The sequence below is a fragment of the Pollachius pollachius genome (assembly GCF_949987615.1).
Source record: "Pollachius pollachius genome assembly, chromosome: 4".
Lineage (NCBI taxonomy): Eukaryota > Metazoa > Chordata > Actinopteri > Gadiformes > Gadidae > Pollachius > Pollachius pollachius.
The window spans coordinates 29,877,273-29,897,834 of NC_136937.1; the positions used below are offsets into that span (position 1 = coordinate 29,877,273).

Sequence of the window (20,562 nt, forward strand, 5' to 3'; positions counted from 1 at the left end):
CCACTAATCATAGAATTAGAACAAGCTAAATAAAACATGTTTATTAACCATGTGTTTTGTAAATCATTTTCCAATGTGGGGGGCGGGGGGGGAGACATTATGTTACGTTGGGCAAGTGCTCAGCTGCTGCATTGATCAACCTCGACGTACATTGATTCTCAAAATTAAGAGGTCTGAACTCTTATAATTTGTTGAATATTATTTTCTTTTATTAGTTTATAACATACAAAACATACAATCAACAACGTAGACATGAGACAGACCTACCCCTCCCACCCACAGGACTTGCAGACAAATAATACATTAAAGTAATAATTTAACACTTTCTGCCGCATCAGCTGAAATATCCAAGTTCTTTGGTTTTGCACCATTTGTTCTTCCAACTGATTGTTCCATATTGAGAATGTCCAAAAAAGAAAGCAGCCATTGTTGCCTCTGAAGAGACTGCGGGGCCTTCCAACGTAATGCAACTATTTTTTTTGCTGCCGTTCGCCTGGCCAGCCACACCCGCCTTTGTTGAAAAGAAAACCTTAAAAGACAATCATCGTTCAAAAGGAGAACCAATGGAGAGAAAAGTGCAATACATTCTATGATTGCTTGATTGAAGACAAGATACACATTTCCAAATTTTGAAGACCTCTGGACATTCCCAAATCATATGAACAAAAGTGCCTGGACTACCCTGGGTGCAAAGTGCAATTCGGCGATTATCTGGCTTTCATCAGGAGTAATTTCCGGGGTGTACAATATGATCTCCAGACGAAATTATAATGTATCATCTGATGATCAGTGTTTCGTCAAGAGATTAAAATATTGGACCAGATTAGACCAATTTATAACGGAAGGAATTAATGATGTCTTTTCTCCATATATTGTCAATTGCCATAGGTTTGAATGTTTATCAAAAAGAAATATAATTCCAAGACCAGACCTCGCGTACCAATACAAGAATATATACTATGTATTGAATGCAGTGGTAGTTCTTGCCCCAATTCAACCAAGAGTGCAGGGGGCGATGGGTAACAGCCCCAAAATAAAATTGGAAATTAGGGAGATTTTGGCCACCTGCACATTTTTCCCCTTTGTAAAGTGGAAAATTTAATTCGAGAGTTTGCCTTTCCAAATTTATTTAATTAAAGGTCCCATGGCATGAAAATCTCACTTTATGAGGTTTTCAAACATAAATATGAGTTCCCCTAGCCTGCCTTTGGTCCCCCAGTGGCTAAAACTTGCGTTCGGTGTAAAACGAGCACTAGGTGTTCTGATCAACTTTGAAAAAATGGAGGCTCAAGCGACTGCGGTCAAGTTAGCCGTCATTCGTCCATCCGCGGTTAAGCCAGCCGTCACACAAATTCTTCGTGCGCCTTTACTCTAAACAGTCTTTGTGTGGCATCTCGCAACGCTTTCAAAATAAAAGCCTTCACCTACGTTTGTGTGGTATAATTGTGTGTAGGCGCGTTCATGGTCCGTGTGATAACGAGACGGTGTGAGTACTAAATGTGTTCGGCTGCCAGATCGGTTCGGGGGTCCTAGATGCGCAATAATGACGCACTTCCTGTAAACGATGTCATTAAATGCGCATGCGCATACTAAAACGTGGACATGTTTTTCCGCTCTTTAGGTAAGTACTGTATTAACGATCTCCTTTTCTTTTCTAATCTATCAATAAAAGAGGCGTTTTTATGTGACTAAACACGCCACAAACTATTAGAAGCAGCATACTTGAGAAATAAAACAAAATAACTACAGCCAACTTATAATAAAGCAAAAACAATATAAATAAAATAGATAGAAATTTTAAAAATGAACTAAATTTGTATGAAGTTGTGTGTGTGTGTGTGGGGGGCTTTTGTAGGTGATAATTACCCTTAACCTAATACCATTGAATTAATTGTTTTCTGGCCTTAATTCTGAAAACTGCCTTTGTCTTTGTTTATTTCATTTATTTTCACAGAAATGGAAGGGTTTTATACTGAAGTCAAGCATTACCTCAATCTAAAAACATACCACAGCTTAACAACAACCGCCCAACACCCAGAGAGCAGGAAGGCCAACATTAGGAGGGTCTCAAAGACCTACTTTCTGAAAGGTAAGTCACAGTGTGTCAAACACAAATGCACATTTGAGCCAGTTTATCGGAAGTATTCTGTATTGGCACTATTCCTTTGCTTTTTTCTTCCAAGTACTGCCCAAAACATTTGCATTTTATTTTGTTTTATGAATACATATTCGACTTGCGCATTGTTGCGAGTTGGAATTTCACATCGAACAGATACTTTAAACTGTGCTAAAAAAAAAGTAAATTGTTTTTTTGCCACCAAGATAATATATTTCTTATTTACTGCCATTTGATTTCTTTTGTATTTCCTCAGAATGTTATCGTTTGATTTTGCTTGTGTATGTGTGACATAATAACACGACAATGTAGAAATGCTCAAAGATGTTTAAAATATTAACTTTCTCAATGACAAATGCGTTTTTCTATTTTAAACAAACATCCAAGTACAAAACATCTAGTTCCTTTATTTGTAACTTGGCAATTTCACTAGATTTCCTGAAGCTACTTGTTGTCATAATGTTACCTAACCACAGATTGTACATACACATTCATAAATGAAGTAGGGCTGCCCCCTAATAGTTGACTAAAAACTTGTTGGTTTTACTAGTAATGTTGTTATACAAAAGAAATGAGAGGGAATATTCTAAATGGAAAACTCTTAGTCAGGGCAGCTCTAAGTGAATGTTTTTTTCCCGCTGCATCAGATGAGGAGTTGTATTATAGGCACAAAAACAATGAAAGATTGGTGGTGTGCACTAATGAGCGGGCTTGTGATGTCCTCCGGGAGTGCCATGACAACCTGGGCACTGGAGGTCATCCAGGGAGGCGCAGGACAATGGACAAAATAAAGGCATCCTACCACTGGGCAACATTGTGAGAGGACGTTAAGAAATGGGTAAGTTTTTGGACTTTTTGAAAGGTGAGTTATGAGACTGAATTGAGATGGATTTATTTTAAATTTAGACATTCTGTAGAAGTATTTTAATCTGTCTCCTGTAACCTCCTTAAATTGCAACAAATATACAGAGAACTTGTTATTTGCTTTGTCATACTTATGTAATACCATGATACCAGTAGATCTTAATGGAACTTTATTTCACTGCTTTAAAGGTTGATGAATGTCCCTGTTGTCAGCGTCAGGAAGCGATGAAGACGGTTGCCCCTGTCCTTCATCCTATTAATGTCAGCAAGGAAAAGGGAAAAGAGGCAAACTGGAAGGAATATATTCCGACAGCTACGACGGGGGGTACTGTGATGACATCTGCCGTCCCTGCTGTCCCCCTTCCCGTCGAGAGGAGTGGAGATATGGCTTGATGACTGTTGTTTTCAGAGCCTGTGGGAATACACCTGTGCGATATCGCCACTGCAGGCCACATGAATCAAAAAATATATAATAATATACAAATATGTCAGTGTGTGTGCCCGTGTGTGTATCCAAACACATACACTGCAATTCACATACATACATACAGCTCAATGTAAATCCATAAAAAACTGCATGTTTTGATCCCACGGCCAATTGAGGATATATTCATGAATTATATACATTCTTATAGGCCTACCTTGAATTTTTTACTATTTTACAGATGTTTGTTAAATTGTAGAGCAAAGATACCTCTAGTGGAAACGAGGAAAATGTTACATTTTATATTGTTATTAGTTGTATAGGCAAGGATACAAGTCAGTGAACATCTGGAAAATCATTAAACAAAAAATCAATATTCAAGGACTAGGATGAATATCTAATATGAACACATTCATGAATTCATCCTCAATTCAACATGGGATCTAAACATGCCGTTTTATTATGGATTTACATTTAGCTGTTCCTCAGTTGTATGTATTCTTATTTATTCTGTTTTGTATGAGCAAATAAAATCTCATCAATCATATGACTGTCCAAGCTCTTCATTTTCAGTAAATAGAAACTAGAAAATGTATATAGAAAATATTAATTCTGTACTTTTGTCATTACAGAAAATACTGTCGTAATATCTAACTTTAACAATGGCGATCCTTACTTTAACATGTGAAAATAAAAATATGCATTCATCAGCGCTTATAGACTTATTTCCAATGGCTTTGTGAGAGAACGGGCTCCGTTCAATGAATTCAAAACCAAAACTGATTGAGCACCGTTTATAAACAACCCTTCCGGGTTTTGTCCGTTGGCTTGTGTCGATACGTCATCTGTAAGCGCAGGACCCCGAACCGAACTGGCAGCCGAACACATTTGGTACTCACAACGGCTCGCCAGTGATGACGCTCACGACGCGTGTTTCCGACAGCGGACATTCATGTGCACTGCGGTGGGATAGGCATAGGCCAAAATATGCATATGTGAGTTTTTCAAAAGACATTTTCTCAAAATCGATACAGTAAAATCACATGGTTCCGTGTCTACAAGTAGTCAGCCAAACGGTTAATATGCAAATTGCATTATCTTAGCACTTTGAAGTGAGCTATAGACAAAATCATACATAAGTTCCGGCATTGACTAATATAACCATATTAACCGTTGTACTGACTACTTGTACACAAGGAACCACGTGATTTTACTGTATAGTTTCGGAGGAAATGTCCTTTGAAAACCTCACGTGCATACTTGGTCCTTTGAAAACCCTTGTTTGTTGTGGACGTTTTCACGCCGATCAGCGATCCACACAAACACACAAGCGTAGGAGAAGGCTTTTATTTTGAAAACCTTGCGAGATACCACACAAAGGCTGTTTAGAGTAGAGGCGCACGAAGGTTTTGTGTGACGGCTAGCTTAACCGCGGACGAACGAATGACGGCTGACTTGACCGAAGTCTCAAGCGCGCTGATTTGCAATGTGGTCCCCTATGTCGTCACAAGGGTTCTGAGCTACCTCCCCTTACTATGCCTGGCCCGACCAGAGAATTAGGCACGCCCATAAGACAATGAGCTAGAGACTGTACGATCGCCACACTGTCTATGCCTGGAGTGGAGAGATATTATGGCTTCCAAACGAACAAAGCATGGTAGGTGCTCAGTGTTCGGATGTGACAACAAAAAACACGAAAGTACATTTTTAGTGCCTTCATCCGAGCCTCTGAAGAACCAGTGGGTTCATTTCGTTTTCGCTGGAAATGTGCCGACACGACTTCCCAAAGTTACGTATGTGTGCGCCAAACATTTCACCGACGACTGCTTCTTCAACTTGGGCCAATACAGAGCTGGACTTGCCGAACGTCTGAAAATTAAGCCTGGATCAGTACCAACTCTCCTCGGCTCAGCTACAAACCTCAGACAAGTAAACTAACGCTGTATCACTCATTTTGCTTTACCTCCGTCTGATTACCTTGCTTGTTCCCCTTGGAATGTGGCTATCATTAGCTCTACAGCCAAGCTGTAGAGCTAATGCTACAGCCACATTCTGTTAGCTGCTAACAGCCCAGTTACTGTCGCTAATGTAAAGGTAGATGGGACCAGGTATGTGTGTGAACACACACACACTGTAACGCGAGTGTTGTACACTTTGTTATTTGGATCACCGTTCTGAATGAGTGTTTACCTCTGCAAACCAGGGGGATCACACGAGAATGGGCACAATTCAACAAAGGGGGTACAGGGACTGATCTCTACTGCTTGGATACCAAGGGAATGTCCCGAATCTTTAAGAATGTCTGCTCACCCTACGAACGAATACAACTGTCTTTTACCAGCTACGGGACCGCAGTAGTTTTTGCGTTTACTGATGAGGAGATAATGCTGCGTTCCTTTCCCGTGACACTTTTAGCTCGTAAGTTACGAGCTGGAACTGGGAATACATCGATCTGGTACGAATTCACGGGTAGTGAGTTGCTGGTTTGACTGCCGTTACAGGGCACTGTCACGGGTAGAAGGGTGTGAAACACGGGTTACGGGTTGCCCGGAACGCACCAATACGCCCACTTATTACTACTTATTGACGTCTTATTCACCTAGCGCCACTTCACACGCTAGCTGCTGCTGCTGTAGCGGCATGTTCAACGCTTTGGACGTTGTTGTTCCTGTCTGTATCAGCAACAGTAGCTGTAAAAGAGTGTTTCATCTTGGGCCGCCCAGCCAAATTCTTAACAGCGTCCTATTGCTTTTTTCTTTTTTTTGAGCCGCTTGGGTCACTTTATTTCCTAACCCTTTTACTAACCCTTAATTTTATTTTCGTGTTTATGCTCGTCTTGCTTCGTCTCTGTTTGTGTATTAAAAAAAAGAGGGGTTGGTTGGGCCCCCCCCCCAACTATAAGGGGGATCCCTGCTTTGGGGACCCCAAGCGGGCCACGGCCTATGCCTCTATGTTAAGACCGCCACTGAGGCTAATGTCATTACCTAAACATGCTTATCTTATATCTTCTTACAACTTGCACCTGGAATATATACAAAGTAATAATTTGAGTACTAATTTGACCCTGTTGTCACTGCACAGGCCAGCTCATCGAGTGCTTACAATCAGCTGCTTCTCTCAAGGGATGTTGCCTGCCAGACAGACCACCTGGAAACACGTACTGTAGGCACACAGCTATCGTTAAAGACTTTGCGGCCCCACTTAACAAGTGAAGGTATGTACTTTCCATCTTGAGTACATTTACTTTTGATGAAGTAGATTCTAGGCTGATTTTAGAATCTACCTGCGCTAAAATGCCTGGTCCTCTTTGGAAAAGCATCATGACCAGCGCCCTGATAAAACACGAGTCAAACTTGGGAGTTGCATTTCAAAGATGGAATCAGTCAAGAGTCCAAAAGCCTTTCAAGACAGATGCCACATGAGCTGGTTTATCATTTTCAAACATCAATGAATTCAAAATGTATAAATGTTAGCTGATCAGCTTACTGGGAAGGACACGTTGTCGGTTGTTATTGTCAAAATAGAATATTTACGCTTGTCTCGCATATCATGTTGTGCTGAGAGCAGTTTGCGCTGGTGTTCGTTGAGTTTCCTTCACCTTGTCACCTGCTTGAGCTTTGAGTCTAGGGAGGAGGGTGCTTGAAGAGACATCCCTCTCCAAAACTGTGAATCTGTGTCTGCAGTGCACATTTTAAACCCTCTATGTCAATGTTACATACACATACATTTTAAGAGTTTCATTCACGTGTACAAATACACACTGCCTCCTTTAATGTATCAAAACAATTGCTTTCTCTTTTGTTTCTCCCTCTGCAGAAAACTGCGATGCCTTTGGAGACCGTAGCAGGCAGCGCGGCGCCACCTCAGAGAGTCTGGGTGTGGACGCCCCCGGCTCCTCCCACATGTCCAGTCACAGGGAGGAGCTGAAGATTCTGAGCGTCTACGGAAAAGGGGAAGGCCCACTGGCGGTGGACGGCCATGACACCCTCTTCACCGCGTCAGAAGTGGAGGCCCTGAACTCGCTGTCTGCGGACCACAGCGTGGCCAAGAGCCTGGAACGCGGCGAGCGGCTGGTCTGCCGCGAGGAGCTGAGTGTGCAGGTTGGAAATCATCTTCTCATTCACCATCCAAAAGAGAGGCTTCCTCTGTTACAACTCCAACACACACCCATAGAAAGAACACACCTTTATGATTCAATGTGTCGTAAGCGTGGATTAACAACTTATCTGTGAAAATGAAAGAATATGTCATGTGCGTGTTTTTCCTTCTTTATGTGGAAAGCAGCAGACCCCAGACACCATTTCAATCAAGGTTGAAGAGGATGTTGGTGGAGGCATGCCCGCTGGAGGTTAGTAATACACATTGCTTCTACGGAAGTAAACTCTGGATCAATTGAGAATGTACTCGATTCTACCTGTGCTAAAAAGCCTGGTCCTCTTTGGAAAAGCATCATGACCAGAGCCCTGTTAAAACACGAGTCAAACTTGGGAGTTGCATTTCAAAGATGGAACCAGTCAAGAGTCCAAAAGGGTTTCAAGACAGATTCCACATGAGCTGGTTTATCATTCTCAAACATCAATGAATTCAAAATGCATAAATGTTAGCTGATCAGCTTACAGGGAAGGACACGTTGTCGCTTGTTATTGTCAAAATAGAGTAATTGCGCTTGTCTCGCATGTCATGTTGTGGTCAGATCATTTTGCGCTGGTGTTCGTTGAGTTTCCTCCACCTGGTCACCTGCGTGAGCTTTGAGTCTAGGGAGGAGGGTGCTGGAGGAGACATCCCTCTCAAAAACTGTGAATCTGTGTCTGCAGTACACACTTTAAACCCTCTGGGTCAATGTTACATACACGTACATTTAAATAGTTTCTTCACGTGTACAAATACACACTGCTTCCTTTTATGCAATTAATGTATAAAGACAAAATAAATTCTCCCTCTGCAGAAGACTGCGATGCTTTTGGAGACCGTAGCATGCAGCGCGGCGCCATCTCAGAGAGTCTTGGTGTGGACGCCCCTGACTCCTCCCTCATGGCTAGTCACAGGGAGGAACTGAAGATCCTGATCGTCCACGAAAAAGGGGAGGGCCCACTGGCGATAGACGGACGCGAGGAGCTGAGTGTGCAGGTTGGAAATCATCTTGTCATTCCCCATCCAAAAGAGAGGCTTTCTCTGTTACAACTCCATCACACACCCTTAGAAAGCACATAACTTCAAGATGTGTCGTAAGTGGGGATTGACAACTTTTCTATGAAAATGAAAGGATATGTCTTGTGTGTGTTTCCTTCTTTATGTGTAAAGCAGCAGACCCCAGACACCATTTCAATCAAGGTTGAAGAGGATACTGGTGGAGGCATGCCCGCTGTAGGTTAGTAATACACATTTCATCTATGCAAGCAAAAGTCCTCTTTTGAAAAGCATAATGACCAGCACCCTGCTAAAACACGAGGACTACTTATACAGTTTATAATAGAATGATGGCATGGCAGACAGGTGTTAGGAATGCTGAATCAGCTCTTACTCCCAATATAACTACAGTATTGGTAAAACGGGTGATAGGAAACAACAGATGACCTGGGTTGTGTCTTTATGAACTCCCCACATCCTTAAAAGGCGGAGACGTAGCGGTGCCTTCTCAGCTGGAGTCTGTAACCCTTGACCACCCAAAGGGGGACAAGGAAAATGCATGTCAAAATATAATTCTTCCAATACACACAAGTGTGTACAAAGTACATACTGTATCCCTTTGTATATATAATGAATTAATACCATTACCTTCTCTCCGTCTTTGTTTTCCTCTCTGAAGAAGACAATGACATCAGAGACTGCAGCACGCAGCACGGCGCCACCTCGGAGAGTCTGGGTGTGGACGCCCCTGGCTCCTCCCACATGTCCAGTCACAACGGGGAGCTGCGGATCCTGAGCTTCTACGGACAAGGGGAGGGCCCACTGGCGGTGGACGGCCATGACACCCTCTTTGCCGCGTCAGAACCGGAGGCCTTGAGCTCGCTGTCCGCTGACCACAGCGTGGCCAAGAGCCTGAACTGCAGCGTGCGGCTCGTCCGCCTTGAGGACCTGACTGGGCATCAGGGCGGCCGCAAGGGCCGGCCCGGTGTCTTGGGTGGCAAGGTTTTTCCCAACGATGCCAATATGATCGTCCACATGAGAACTCACACGGACAAGAAGCCGTACGGGTGCAACCAATGCATGAAGCGCTTCCAATGGCAAATCGACCTGAAGATTCACATGAGGACTCACTCCGGGGAGAAGCCCTACAGGTGTGACCAATGCATGAAGCACTTCGGAGAGAGCTCCAATCTGAAGCTCCACATGAGGACTCACTCTGGTTAGAAATGCACATGCTCAAGCACGCGGGCAATGGGGTGCTTTGACATGGGTTAACAAGATGCTTTGAATGACACCTCTATCCTGTATTTGTTGAAATGACTGCTTTTCATTTCTTTTTTTCACCATGATTAAACACTTTCCAACTTTCGATTCTCTTTCTGTTTTTATTGTTAGTAATTGATGCCTGTGGGATGGGTAACTTATTTCTAGGACAAATCTGACAGCAAAATATTTTGAGCTTGATCATGGGAAGAAACAGGCAGCAAAGATACTAAGCATACATTGAATCAGACGATAGGTTTACATGATTCTTATAGGAAACTTTCACATCGTGGGTAAATACAAAGGTGAGGAGGAGTGGCCATCGTGGAGTTTAGGATTGGCCAGAGGAGAGACCAAGTTAAATTCCAAAACACTATTGGTGAATTGAATATGCCTGCAAGAAAGTTAAAGGAATCTAGACAACAAAGAAGTCAGTCGATTGGCCTCAGTATCAGACTCGGTGGCTACAGTTGCAATGCAAATAAACTATCACAACACCTTACAGTTAGAGAGGACGGGAGGTATCGCTAGGTCCAAGGAGAATGTATAGAAATTCCTTTCAATGTAAACAGGGTTTATGTAATTTGTATACAATAGTTTATTAAAGTTGTCATAACCGTTATCTTTGTTATTACAAAAATCCTGCAAAGTTCACTCATGACATAGACTGCAATTTAACCCCACATTATACATGATTGTGTTCATTTCACTTACCTTTTCATTCTCTGTGCTTGATGCCAACTACCTCTTGTTTTGACTTTCTTATTGCTGTCTTTCTACTGCCATTTTTTTCTAGTTGATACCTTGGATTTAATAGGCAATAATGATTGAAGATTATCCACTTAAAAAGGTAACTGGTTAAATGTATAGCTCTCAGTGATGCTTGAGTCAGTTTACGCCGGACCTCCCTCTAGAACGCAGCATTATTCTAATGGGACAAAGTCAGAAGATTCCTAGCATTGGTCGCCCTTCACTCCCTGTTTGCAGTGGAGTGAAGGGTGGTCAAATTTGAGGCATATACTTTCCTCTGACTTTCCACACACACACATACACACACACACACACACAGCCAAAGTTTAACTCCATTTCATTGCAATGTGTTGAAAGTTTGAAACTCAAGACAGAGTGTAGTGACAAGTGCTTCTTCAATTCTCTGAGTAATTCAGTCACTGTGGGGAAAGGATAACAAGCCTTCATTGATGAATCCTTCATTATGTTGTGCGTTCATTAACGGGTTGGGTTCGTGTTGGGTCTTTCTTCTTCTCTTCTGTTTACTTGCTTATTGTTGTATGTGTGTGTGTGTGTGTGTGTGTGTGTGTGTGTGTGTGTGTGTGTGTGTGTGTGTGTGTGTGTGCATGCGTGTGTGTGTGTGTGTGTGTGCGTCGCCGCAGTTCAGAAGGTGAACTGCACCAAGGTGGATTCACTGCCCCCTAGTGGTTGCCAAAATAGCAACAAAAATGAACACTAATAGAATGCCTTTTGGGAAAGCAGAAGTTAAAGCAATTTTATTTTTGTAATAAAAAAGTGGCAGGATAGATGGGACAGAGAAATCACTGAAAGAAATTATTATAATATACAAAAAAATGTGTGTTGGCATGGTGTTAAAAAGAAAAATAGAAGGGAGAATAAAGTGCTTACAAAAATGAGAATAGGACATACAGGACTAAATAAAACTTTATTTTTAATAGGGAAAAGGAACGGATGGGTGTGAATGATGAAAAAACAGAAACTGTGGGACATGTATTGATGGTGTGTGAGAGATACGGAGGAGAGAACGAGGTTGGCTGATAAATTGCAGAGAGCAGCAAGAGTGTGGAGTTTGGGTGACATACTGGGAACTGTAGGAGAGGGTGTATAACTTACACAGAAGGCAGTGATATAATACTTAAAGGAGAAATCCGGTGTAAAATTGATCTGGGATATGATAACGAGATGGAATGTTCGTTTGGGAGCAAAAAATGCCCCCATAGTTCCAAGTTTATAGCGTTTTGGTAGAATCGGCTGAATACAGCCAATTTACGAATGCGTCTATACGCGCTTTTTTGCTCCCAAGCGAACATTCCAACTCGTTATCATGCTAAACATATCCCAGATCCATTTTACACCGGATTTCTCATTTAAATGAGAAATCCCCCCCCCTTATTTACCCACTTATTTATTTATCTCCTTTTTTTTCAAGACCATAGAAAATAAATAAATGCTGTTGTTACATACTCCGGTACAGTTGGTGGCGGTATGCAACATGAAGGCTATGGTTACGTCCCGCCAATAAACAAAAAGAAGAGGAGATTATGGCTCGTAAACGAACGAAGCATGGCAGGTGCTCAGTGTTTGGATGTACAAATGAACACAAGAGTCTATTGTTGGTTCCTTCATCCGACCCTCTGAAGAACCAGTGGGTTAATTTTATTTTCTCTGGAAATGATGCGCCAGTCTGCGCCAAACATTTGACAGACGACCGCTACCTCAACTTGGGCCAATACAGAGCTGGACTTGCTCAATGTCTGAACATTAAGTCTGGATCAGTACCAACTCTCCTCGGCTCAGCTACAAACCTCGGACAAGTTAGTTAACCAACACTATATTATGTTGTTGGTTTACTGTTTATGGTTACCTTGTTACCCTTATAATGTTGCTGTAGCATCAGCTCTATAGATAACATCCCAGTTACTGTCGCTAATGTAAAGGTAGATGGCATCAGGTATGTGTGTGAACACACACACACACACACACACACACACACACACACACACACACACACACACACACACACACACACTGTAACGCGAGTGTTGTCCACTTCTTTGTTATTTGGATCACCGTTCTGCCTGAGCGTGCACCTCTGCAAACCAGGGGGATCACAAGAGAATGGGCACAATTGAACAAAGGGAGTACAGGGACTGATCTCTACTGCTTGGATACCAAGGGACTGCTCCCCATACTACAAACGAATACAACTGTCTTTTACCAGCTACGGGACCGCAGTAGTTTTAGCGTTTACTGATGAGGAGATAATGCTGCGTTCTTTTCCAGGGACACTTTATGCTCAGATCATTTTGCGCTGGTGTTCGTTGAGTTTCCTCCACCTGGTCACCCGCTTGAGCTTTGAGTCTAGTGAGGAGGGTGCTGGAGGAGACATCCCTCTCCAAAACTGTGAATCTGTGTCTGCAGTACACATTTTAAACCCTCTGTGTCAATGTTACATACATACATTTAAATAGTTTCTTTCAGGTGTACAAATACACACTGCCTCCTTTTTATGTAAATAATGTATCAAAACAATGACGTTGTCTTTTTTTCTCTCCCTCTGCAGAAGACTGCGATGCCTTTGGAGACCGTAGCACGCAGCGCGGCGCCACCTCCGAGAGTCTTTGTGTGGACGCCCCTGGCTCCTCCCACATGGCCAGTCGCAGCGAGGAAATGAAGATCCTGAGCGTCTACGGAAAAGGGGAGGGCCCACTGGCGACGGACGGCCATGACACCCTCTTCAACACGTCAGAAGTGGAGGCCCTGAACTCGCTGTCTGCGGACCACAGCGTGGCCAAGAGCCTGGAGCGCAGCGAGTGGCTGGTCCGCCGCGAGGAGCTGAGTGTGCAGGTTGGAAATCATCTTCTCATTCACCGTCCAAAAGAGAGGCTTCCTCTGTTACAACTCCAGCACACACCCTTAGATATGAAACACCTTTATGATTTAATGTGTCTTAAGTGGGGATTAACTACTATTCTGTGCAAATGAAAGAATATGTCTTGTGTGTGTTTCCTTCTTTATGTGTAAAGCAGCAGACCCTCGACACCATTTTAATCAAGGTTGAAGAGGATATTGGTGGAGGCATACCCGCTGTAGGTTAGTAATACACATTGCATCTATGCAAGCAAACGACCTGGATCAACTAAGAATGTACTTGATTCTAACGGCGCTAACAAGCCTGGTCCTCTTTTGAAAAGCATCATGACCAGAGCCCTGCTAAAACACGAGTCAATCTTGGGAGTTGCATTTCAAAGATGGAATCAGTCAAGAGCCCAGAAGGGTTTCAAGACAGATATCACATGAGCTGGTTTATCATTCCCAAACATCAATGAATTCAAAATGTGTAAATGTTAGCTGATCAGCTTACAAGGACACTCTTAGTCGCTTGTTATCATCAAAATAGAATATTTACGCTTGTCTCGCATGTCATGTTGTTCTCAGATCATTTTGCGTTGGTGTTCGTTGAGTTTCCTCCATCTTGTCACCTGCTTGAGCTTTGAGTCTAGTGAGGAGGGTGCTGGAGGAGACATCCCTCTCCAAAACTGTGAATCTGTGTCTGCAGGACACATTTTAAACCCTCTGTGTCAATGTTACATACACATACGTTTAAATAGTTTATTTCATGCGTAGAAATACAAACTGCCTCCTTTTATGCAAATAACGTATTAAAACAATTACTTTCTGTCTTTTTTCTCTCCCTCTGCAGAAGACTGCGATGCCTTTGGAGACCGTAGCATGCATCGCGGCGCCACCTCAGATAGTCTGGGTAGGGACGCCCCTGGTTCCTCCCACATGTCCAGTCACAGCGAGGAGCTGAAGATCCTGAGCGTCCACGGAAAAGGGGAGGGCCCACTGGCGATTGACGGCCATGACACCCTCTTTACGGCGTCAGAAGTGGGGGCCCTGAACTCGCTGTCTGTGGACCACAGCGTGGCCAAGAGCCTGGAGCGCGGCGAGCTGCTGGTCTGCCGCGAGGAGCTGAGTGTGCAGGTTGGAAATCAACTTCTCATTCACCATCCAAAAGAGAGGCTTCCTCTGTTACAACTCCAGCACACTCCCATAGAAAACACAAACCTTTATGATTCAATGTGTCGTTAGTGGGGATTGACAACTATTCTGTGCAAATGAAATAATGTCTTGTGTGTGTTGCCTGCTTTATGTGGAAAGCAGCAGACCCCAGACACCATTTCAATCAAGGTTGAAGAGGATATTGGTGGAGGCATGCCCGCTGGAGGTTAGTAATACACATTGCATCTATGCAAGCAAACAGCCTGGATCAATTGAGTATGTACTCGATTCTACCTGTGCTAAAAAGCCTGGTCCTCTTTTGAAAAGCATCATGACCAGAGCCCTGCTAAAACACGAGGACTACTTATACAGTTCATAGTAGAATGATTCACATCTTCTTCATGGCAAACAGGTGTCAGGAATGCTGAATCAGAACTGAATATAACTACAGTATTGGTAAAACGGGTGATAGGAAACAACAGATGACCTGGGTTGTGTCTTTATGACGTCCCCACATCCTTAAAAGGCAGAGACGTAGCGGTGCCTTATCAGCTGGAGGCTTTCCTTCAAAGGTTTTTTCATTAAATGACAAAATTGCAAAGCAATTGCAGTACAATGGATTATACTTTTTTTTTTTGCCCTTTTTTACCCAAGCATACCCCACCTATATCCTACCCTCACACCTGATTACAAACAATCCTGCATTAAGAAATTAGTACACAAAATAATAAATAAATGTTGAAGAGGTTAAGAATGGCAGAAACTAAATACACACTTTAAAAAATAAAAATAAATAATCAATATGAAACAAAAACATAAATAAATAAAATTAAATGAAATAAAAGAGGGGAGGGGGTAGCTACTCTGGTATTGTTGTAGTTGGCTTCTTAAAATAATTTAAGATAGGGCGCCATATTTTGTAAAATGTATTCTCAGATCCCTAAGTAGTGTAACGTATTTTCTCTAGGTTCATCCATGACATAATGTCTCTAATCCAATGTGAGTGGGAAGGAGCAGCAGGATCTTTCCTCTTGAGTAAGATAACCCTACGAGCAAGTAATGAGGTAAATGCCGGTACCTTCAGCTTCACCTTAGGCAAGCCCGAATTTAGAGCAATGCCAAAAATCACTGTAAAAGGGTTTGGCTCAATTTGATGCTGAAGTACTTCAGAAATTGTTTGAAAAACTGATGAAAAACTGTCCAGAACTCAGTCAAGGTGGGACACAACCCGTACATGTGAAAGAGTGACACAGGTGCGCTCTTACAGCTATCTCAGGTCGGGTCTACATCAGGGAACATACGAGCTAATTTAGTTTTAGATATGTGGATACGATGTACTACTTTAAATTGCAGAAGAGCATGTCGGGCGCACATGGAGGTAGAGTGTGTCCGATCCAGGACTGAATCCCACATGTGATCTGTGAAGGCAGAACCTAGCTCCTGCTCCCACAGGGTTCTTATAACTGCTAATGGAGGGCTATGCAACTTCGAAATAAGGTTGAAAAACACAGAAATTGAGCCTTTCAATGTGGGCTTTACAGAAAGAAACATATCGACACAATTTGCTGGCGGATTATTAGGGAATTGGGGAGTTAACTTCTGTGTAAAATGCCTGATTTGCAGAAATCGGAAAAAAAGAGTCTTCGATACCAAATCTTTCAATTCAAGTCAATTGAGAAAAACTAGCAAATAAATCATTAATAAATAAATCGCCGATGCATTTTAAGCCTTTTTTATGCCAGATCTTAAATGCACCATCCCCCGTTGAGGGAGCAAACAAATGATTAGCTGCAATTGGGCTGAAAAGTGAAAAATTCTGCAGTCAAAAATTCTTCCTAAATTGGGTCCAGATTCGGAAGGGAGTGCTTAATCACGGGACTACTGTTGGGAATAGCCGAAGAGAGTGGGAGTGCAGCACTTAAGAGGGCAGATAGAGACAATGGGCTAGTAGCGCTGGATAGCGCCATTGTTACCCAGACTCGGGCTGAGTCGTCAAGGTGAAAATGCACCCAATACACCAAAGATCGGATATTAGCAGCCCAGTAATAGTATTGGAAATAGTGAGGGCCATTCCACCTGCTTGTTTGGGTCTTTGAAGAAAAGCTTTCCGTAACCGAGGGTGTTTACCATTCCAAATATAATTTATAATTAAAGAGTCAAGGGCCTCAAAAAAGGATTTGGGGAGAAAGATGGGGAGACATTGGAATAGATATAGGAACTTTGGGAGTAGTGTCATTTTAATTGAATTTATTCTACCTATAAGAGAAAAAGACAGAGGAGACCACTTCGATAATATTTGCTTCGCCTGATCCAATAATTTGAGGAAATTCGATTTTAAATAGGTTTTTTAAATTTCTGGTAAAACATACCCCAAGGTAACTCAGATGATCTGTCACCACTTTGACTGGAAGAGCTGTATAATCAAGTTTAAGAGCTTCTATATTAATCTGAAAGAGTTCACTCTTACTGATTCAATGATGACAAAAATACCTAAATATTATTTAGAATTAACCATTTGAAAATGAACTAACCATTTCATTGTGCTTTAACTAGAAAAAAGGGAATACACCATTGTATAGTATTGTTCCTGAGGTAAACTTGCAGGATAAAAGTAACAATCATAACATGGACAAATGTAAAAGGGCATGTACATTTAGGCATACTCCCTTCTAGATTACAATGACTAGTATGCTTCTTTTTTTTCTTTTTTTTATGGAAATAATTGATTTCAAAACAATTCTAAGTCGAAATTGAATCGAGAACAAATAAATTGCAGTGCATTGATGAATCAATATTTTTACCCAGCCCTAGCCTTTTTATAATTTATTTGTAACCAGCATTCGTAGTGTTGATCAGCAGAGAAATAGTCAGCCAAAGTCGTTGATGTCGCTTAGCAACCAAAGACGCTTGGACTGAAAAGTTACCGGACTACTTGTGGAGTGATACCAAAGACGTCATTAGAGGCAAAAATCCTTTGTTTGCGTTGACAGCGGTCAATTATACTTAGAAACTGTGAATTATCAAATATAAATTCACAGCCGGAAGTTGTGAAGAGCCAATGCAAGTGAACGGAGCGTTCCACGGCATTGAGAAGACCTGTGTAATAAAAAAACAATAGTGTTGCCTGTTTGAAACATACGGAACCCGCACAGGGGAGACGTTCCCTCCAGGGCCGATGCTCTCGGGGGAAACACACTTCACTTTGACCGGCAGTGGGTCTGCTTATAGGTCAGAATATGGTCGGAATGAAGCGGCCACCGATTCTTGACAGGCTGGGTACTTTATTCTTACACACAAAAGGACTCGTTCATTACTTCACTAAACTGACACGCACGCTACCGCTCGCTCTCCGCGCTCGTCCACTCACTCACTGACGACACACACGCACACACACACGTCCCTTTACGGGTTTCATACTCTACCACCATGTTTTTGTTCAAAGTTTGTTGTGATGCGTAACGTGGGTGGGAGAACACTACGTACATGTAAGGGGCGGGATGGAGCAGCTGAACATGGCTTGGAGGCTCACAGAGCAGCAGTCGGCCTTATCAAATAACGCTCGCAAGGCAACATCAAAATAATATACCGGTATGGCGATATTGTCTCAACTCTTTTGAAAATATACCGGTATCAATTTTACTACCGGTTTATCGCCCAGCCCTACTTCCAATACACACAAGTGTGTACAAAGTACATACTGTATCCCTTTGTGCAAATAATGAATTAAAACCTTTACTTTCTCTCCGTCTTTGTTTTCCTCTCTGAAGAAGACAATGACATCAGAGACTGCAGCACGCAGCGCGGCGCCACCTCGGAGAGTCTGGGTGTGGACGCCCCTGGCTCCTCCCACATGTCCAGTCACAGCGGGGAGCTGCGGATCCTGAGCGTTTACGGACAAGGAGAGGGCCCACTGGCGGTGGACGGCCATGACACCCTCTTCGCAGCGTCAGAACCGGAGGCCTTGAGCTCGCTATCAGCGGACCACAGCGTGGCCAAGAGCCTGAACTGCAGCATGCGGCTCGTCCGCCTTGAGGAGCTGACTGGGCATCAGGGCGGCCGCAAGGGCCGGCCCGGTGTCTTGTGTGGCAAGGTTTTTCCCAACAATACCATCCACACAAACGAGAAGCCGTACGGGTGCGACCAATGCATGAAGTGCTTCAGTCGGAAAGGCTACCTGAAGCGCCACATGATGATTCACTACGGGGAGAAGCCCTACAGGTGTGACCAATGCACTAAGCGCTTCCAATGGCAATGTGAACTTAAGATCCACATGAAGACTCACTCCGGGGAGAAGCCCTACAGGTGTGACCAATGCATGAAGTTCTTCAGTCAGAAATGCACCCTGAAGCGCCACATGAGGAGTCACTCCGGGGAGAAGCCCTACAAGTGTGACCAATGCACGATGAGCTTCAGTCTGAAAGGCACCCTGAAGACCCACATGAGGACTCACTCCAGGGAGAAACCCTACAAGTGCGACCAATGCACGAAGAGCTTCAGTCTGAGCCCCAAGCTGAAGATCCATATGAGGACTCACTCCAGGGAGAAGCCTCACAAGTGTGACCAATGCGTGAAGCGCTTCAGTCATATTTTCGACCTGAATACCCACGTGAGAACTCACACCGGGGAGAAGCCCTACAAGTGTGACCAATGCACAAAGCGCTTCAGTCTGAAAGGCACCCTGAAGAGCCACATGAGGACTCACTCCGGGGAGAAGCCCTACAAGTGTGACCAATTCGAGAAGAAGGCCTTCAGATGTAGACAATGCACGAAGCGCTTCGGAGAGAGCGCCAAGCTGAAGCTCCACATGAGGACTCATTCCGGCGAGAAGCCCTACAAGTGTGAACAATGCACAGAGACCTTCAGTCCGAGCTCCAAGCTCAAGATCCACATGAGGACTTACACCGGCGAGAAGCCGTACGGGTGCGACCAATGCATGAAGCGCTCAGTGGCGGAGCAAGAACATTTTCAGTGGGATGGCCAGGGTGAGACCAGAGATTATTTTGGGCTGGCACATAAATCTTAACATGATATAAGGCGTCTTGAAACGGAGGGAATATTTAAGGCCTGTACACGCTGTAACTCTACATCATAATTTTAATTCAGACAGTGGTGGAATTCAATACACTTTTACTTTATCAATTTCTTGCAGTTACTTTAATGCGATGTTACTGTGCATTTATCAGAAGATGAATTACATAATTGCAAAAACATTCATTTTTTAAAGGTCCCATGGCATGAAAATTTCACTTTGAGGTTTTCTAACATTAATGAGTTCCCCCAGCCTGCCTATGACCCCCCCCCAGTAGATAGAAAGGCATTAGGTGCTTGCACCGCCGCGCGGCAACCGCCCTGATAACCTCCTCGCTGCCGGAGGGTTCACACATTTTAAACCCTCTGGGTCAATGTTACATACACATACATTTAAAGAGTTCCTTTCACGTGTACAAATAGACACCACCTCCTTTTATGCAAACAGTGTATCAAAACAATTGTTTTCTGTAAAAAAAAAAAATCTCCCTCTGCAGAAGACTGCGATGCCTTTGGAGACCGTAGCACGCAGCGCGGCGCCACCTCAGAGAGTCTGGGTGTGGACGCCCCTGGCTCCTCCCACATGTCCAGTCACAGCAAGGAACTGAAGATTCTGAGCATCTACGGAAAAGGGGAGGGCCCACTGGCGGTGGACGGCCATGACACCCTCTTCACTGCGTCAGAAGTGGAGGCCCTGAACTCGCGGTCTGCGGACCACAGCGTGTCCAAGAGCCTGGAGCGCGGCGAGCAGCTGGTCTGCCGCGAGGAGCTGAGTGTGCAGGTTGGAAATCATCTTCTCATTCACAATCCAAAAGAGGGGCTTCCTCTGTTACAACTCCAGCACACACACCCTTAGAAAGCACAAACCTTTATGATTCAATGTGTCGTTAGTGGGGATTGACAACTATTCTGTGCAAATGAAATAATGTCTTGTGTGTGTTTCCTTCTTTATGTGGAAAGCAGCAGACCCCCGACACCATTTCAA

At 43.4% G+C, this 20,562-nt stretch overlaps 2 protein-coding genes and 1 long non-coding RNA gene across 6 annotated transcripts; all 3 read left to right on the forward strand.

Annotated features, from left to right (window-relative positions):
* Nucleotides 1-157: 157 nt before the first annotated feature.
* Nucleotides 158-3,886, forward strand: LOC307075007. Its single transcript, XR_013811828.1, has 3 exons — nucleotides 158-2,089; nucleotides 2,764-2,954; nucleotides 3,170-3,886. It is a non-coding gene; the product is annotated as an uncharacterized lncRNA (long non-coding RNA).
* A 1,122-nt stretch (nucleotides 3,887-5,008) lies between these two features.
* LOC307074998 (uncharacterized protein) lies at nucleotides 5,009-9,873 on the forward strand. Of its 4 annotated transcripts, none has more exons than XM_079735463.1 (7): nucleotides 5,009-5,333; nucleotides 6,486-6,618; nucleotides 7,221-7,504; nucleotides 7,689-7,752; nucleotides 8,350-8,531; nucleotides 8,706-8,772; nucleotides 9,211-9,873. In XM_079735463.1, the coding sequence occupies exons 1-7, from the start codon at nucleotides 5,037-5,039 to the stop codon at nucleotides 9,753-9,755; spliced, it is 1,572 nt and encodes a 523-aa protein (XP_079591589.1). In that variant the 5' UTR covers nucleotides 5,009-5,036; the 3' UTR covers nucleotides 9,756-9,873. The 4 variants fall into 4 exon arrangements, with proteins under 4 accessions (XP_079591589.1, XP_079591591.1, XP_079591590.1 ...); XM_079735465.1 differs by having other exon boundaries at nucleotides 9,214-9,873; XM_079735464.1 differs by having other exon boundaries at nucleotides 8,709-8,772.
* Nucleotides 9,874-12,115: 2,242 nt separating this feature from the next.
* Nucleotides 12,116-20,433, forward strand: LOC307074262 (uncharacterized protein; the record flags this gene model as incomplete). The annotated part of the gene is made up of 7 exons (XM_079734279.1): nucleotides 12,116-12,358; nucleotides 13,108-13,391; nucleotides 13,571-13,637; nucleotides 14,248-14,531; nucleotides 14,709-14,775; nucleotides 18,317-19,531; nucleotides 20,075-20,433. Exons 2-7 carry the CDS (start codon nucleotides 13,194-13,196, stop codon nucleotides 20,431-20,433), a joined length of 2,190 nt encoding a protein of 729 aa, XP_079590405.1. The 5' UTR covers nucleotides 12,116-12,358; nucleotides 13,108-13,193.
* Between the last annotated feature and the right edge of the window lie 129 nt (nucleotides 20,434-20,562).

What these genes read in the sequence shown, in the direction of transcription:
- LOC307074998 (XM_079735463.1), top strand. Translation starts at nt 5,037, where the DNA reads ATGGCTTCCAAACGAACAAAGCATGGTAGGTGCTCAGTGTTCGGATGT. An exon ending in GCCCCACTTAACAAGTGAAG is followed by an intron (nt 6,619 to 7,220) that starts GTATGTACTTTC and finishes CTCCCTCTGCAG; the next exon opens with AAAACTGCGATGCCTTTGGA. An exon ending in TGGAGGCATGCCCGCTGGAG is followed by an intron (nt 7,753 to 8,349) that starts GTTAGTAATACA and finishes CTCCCTCTGCAG; the next exon opens with AAGACTGCGATGCTTTTGGA.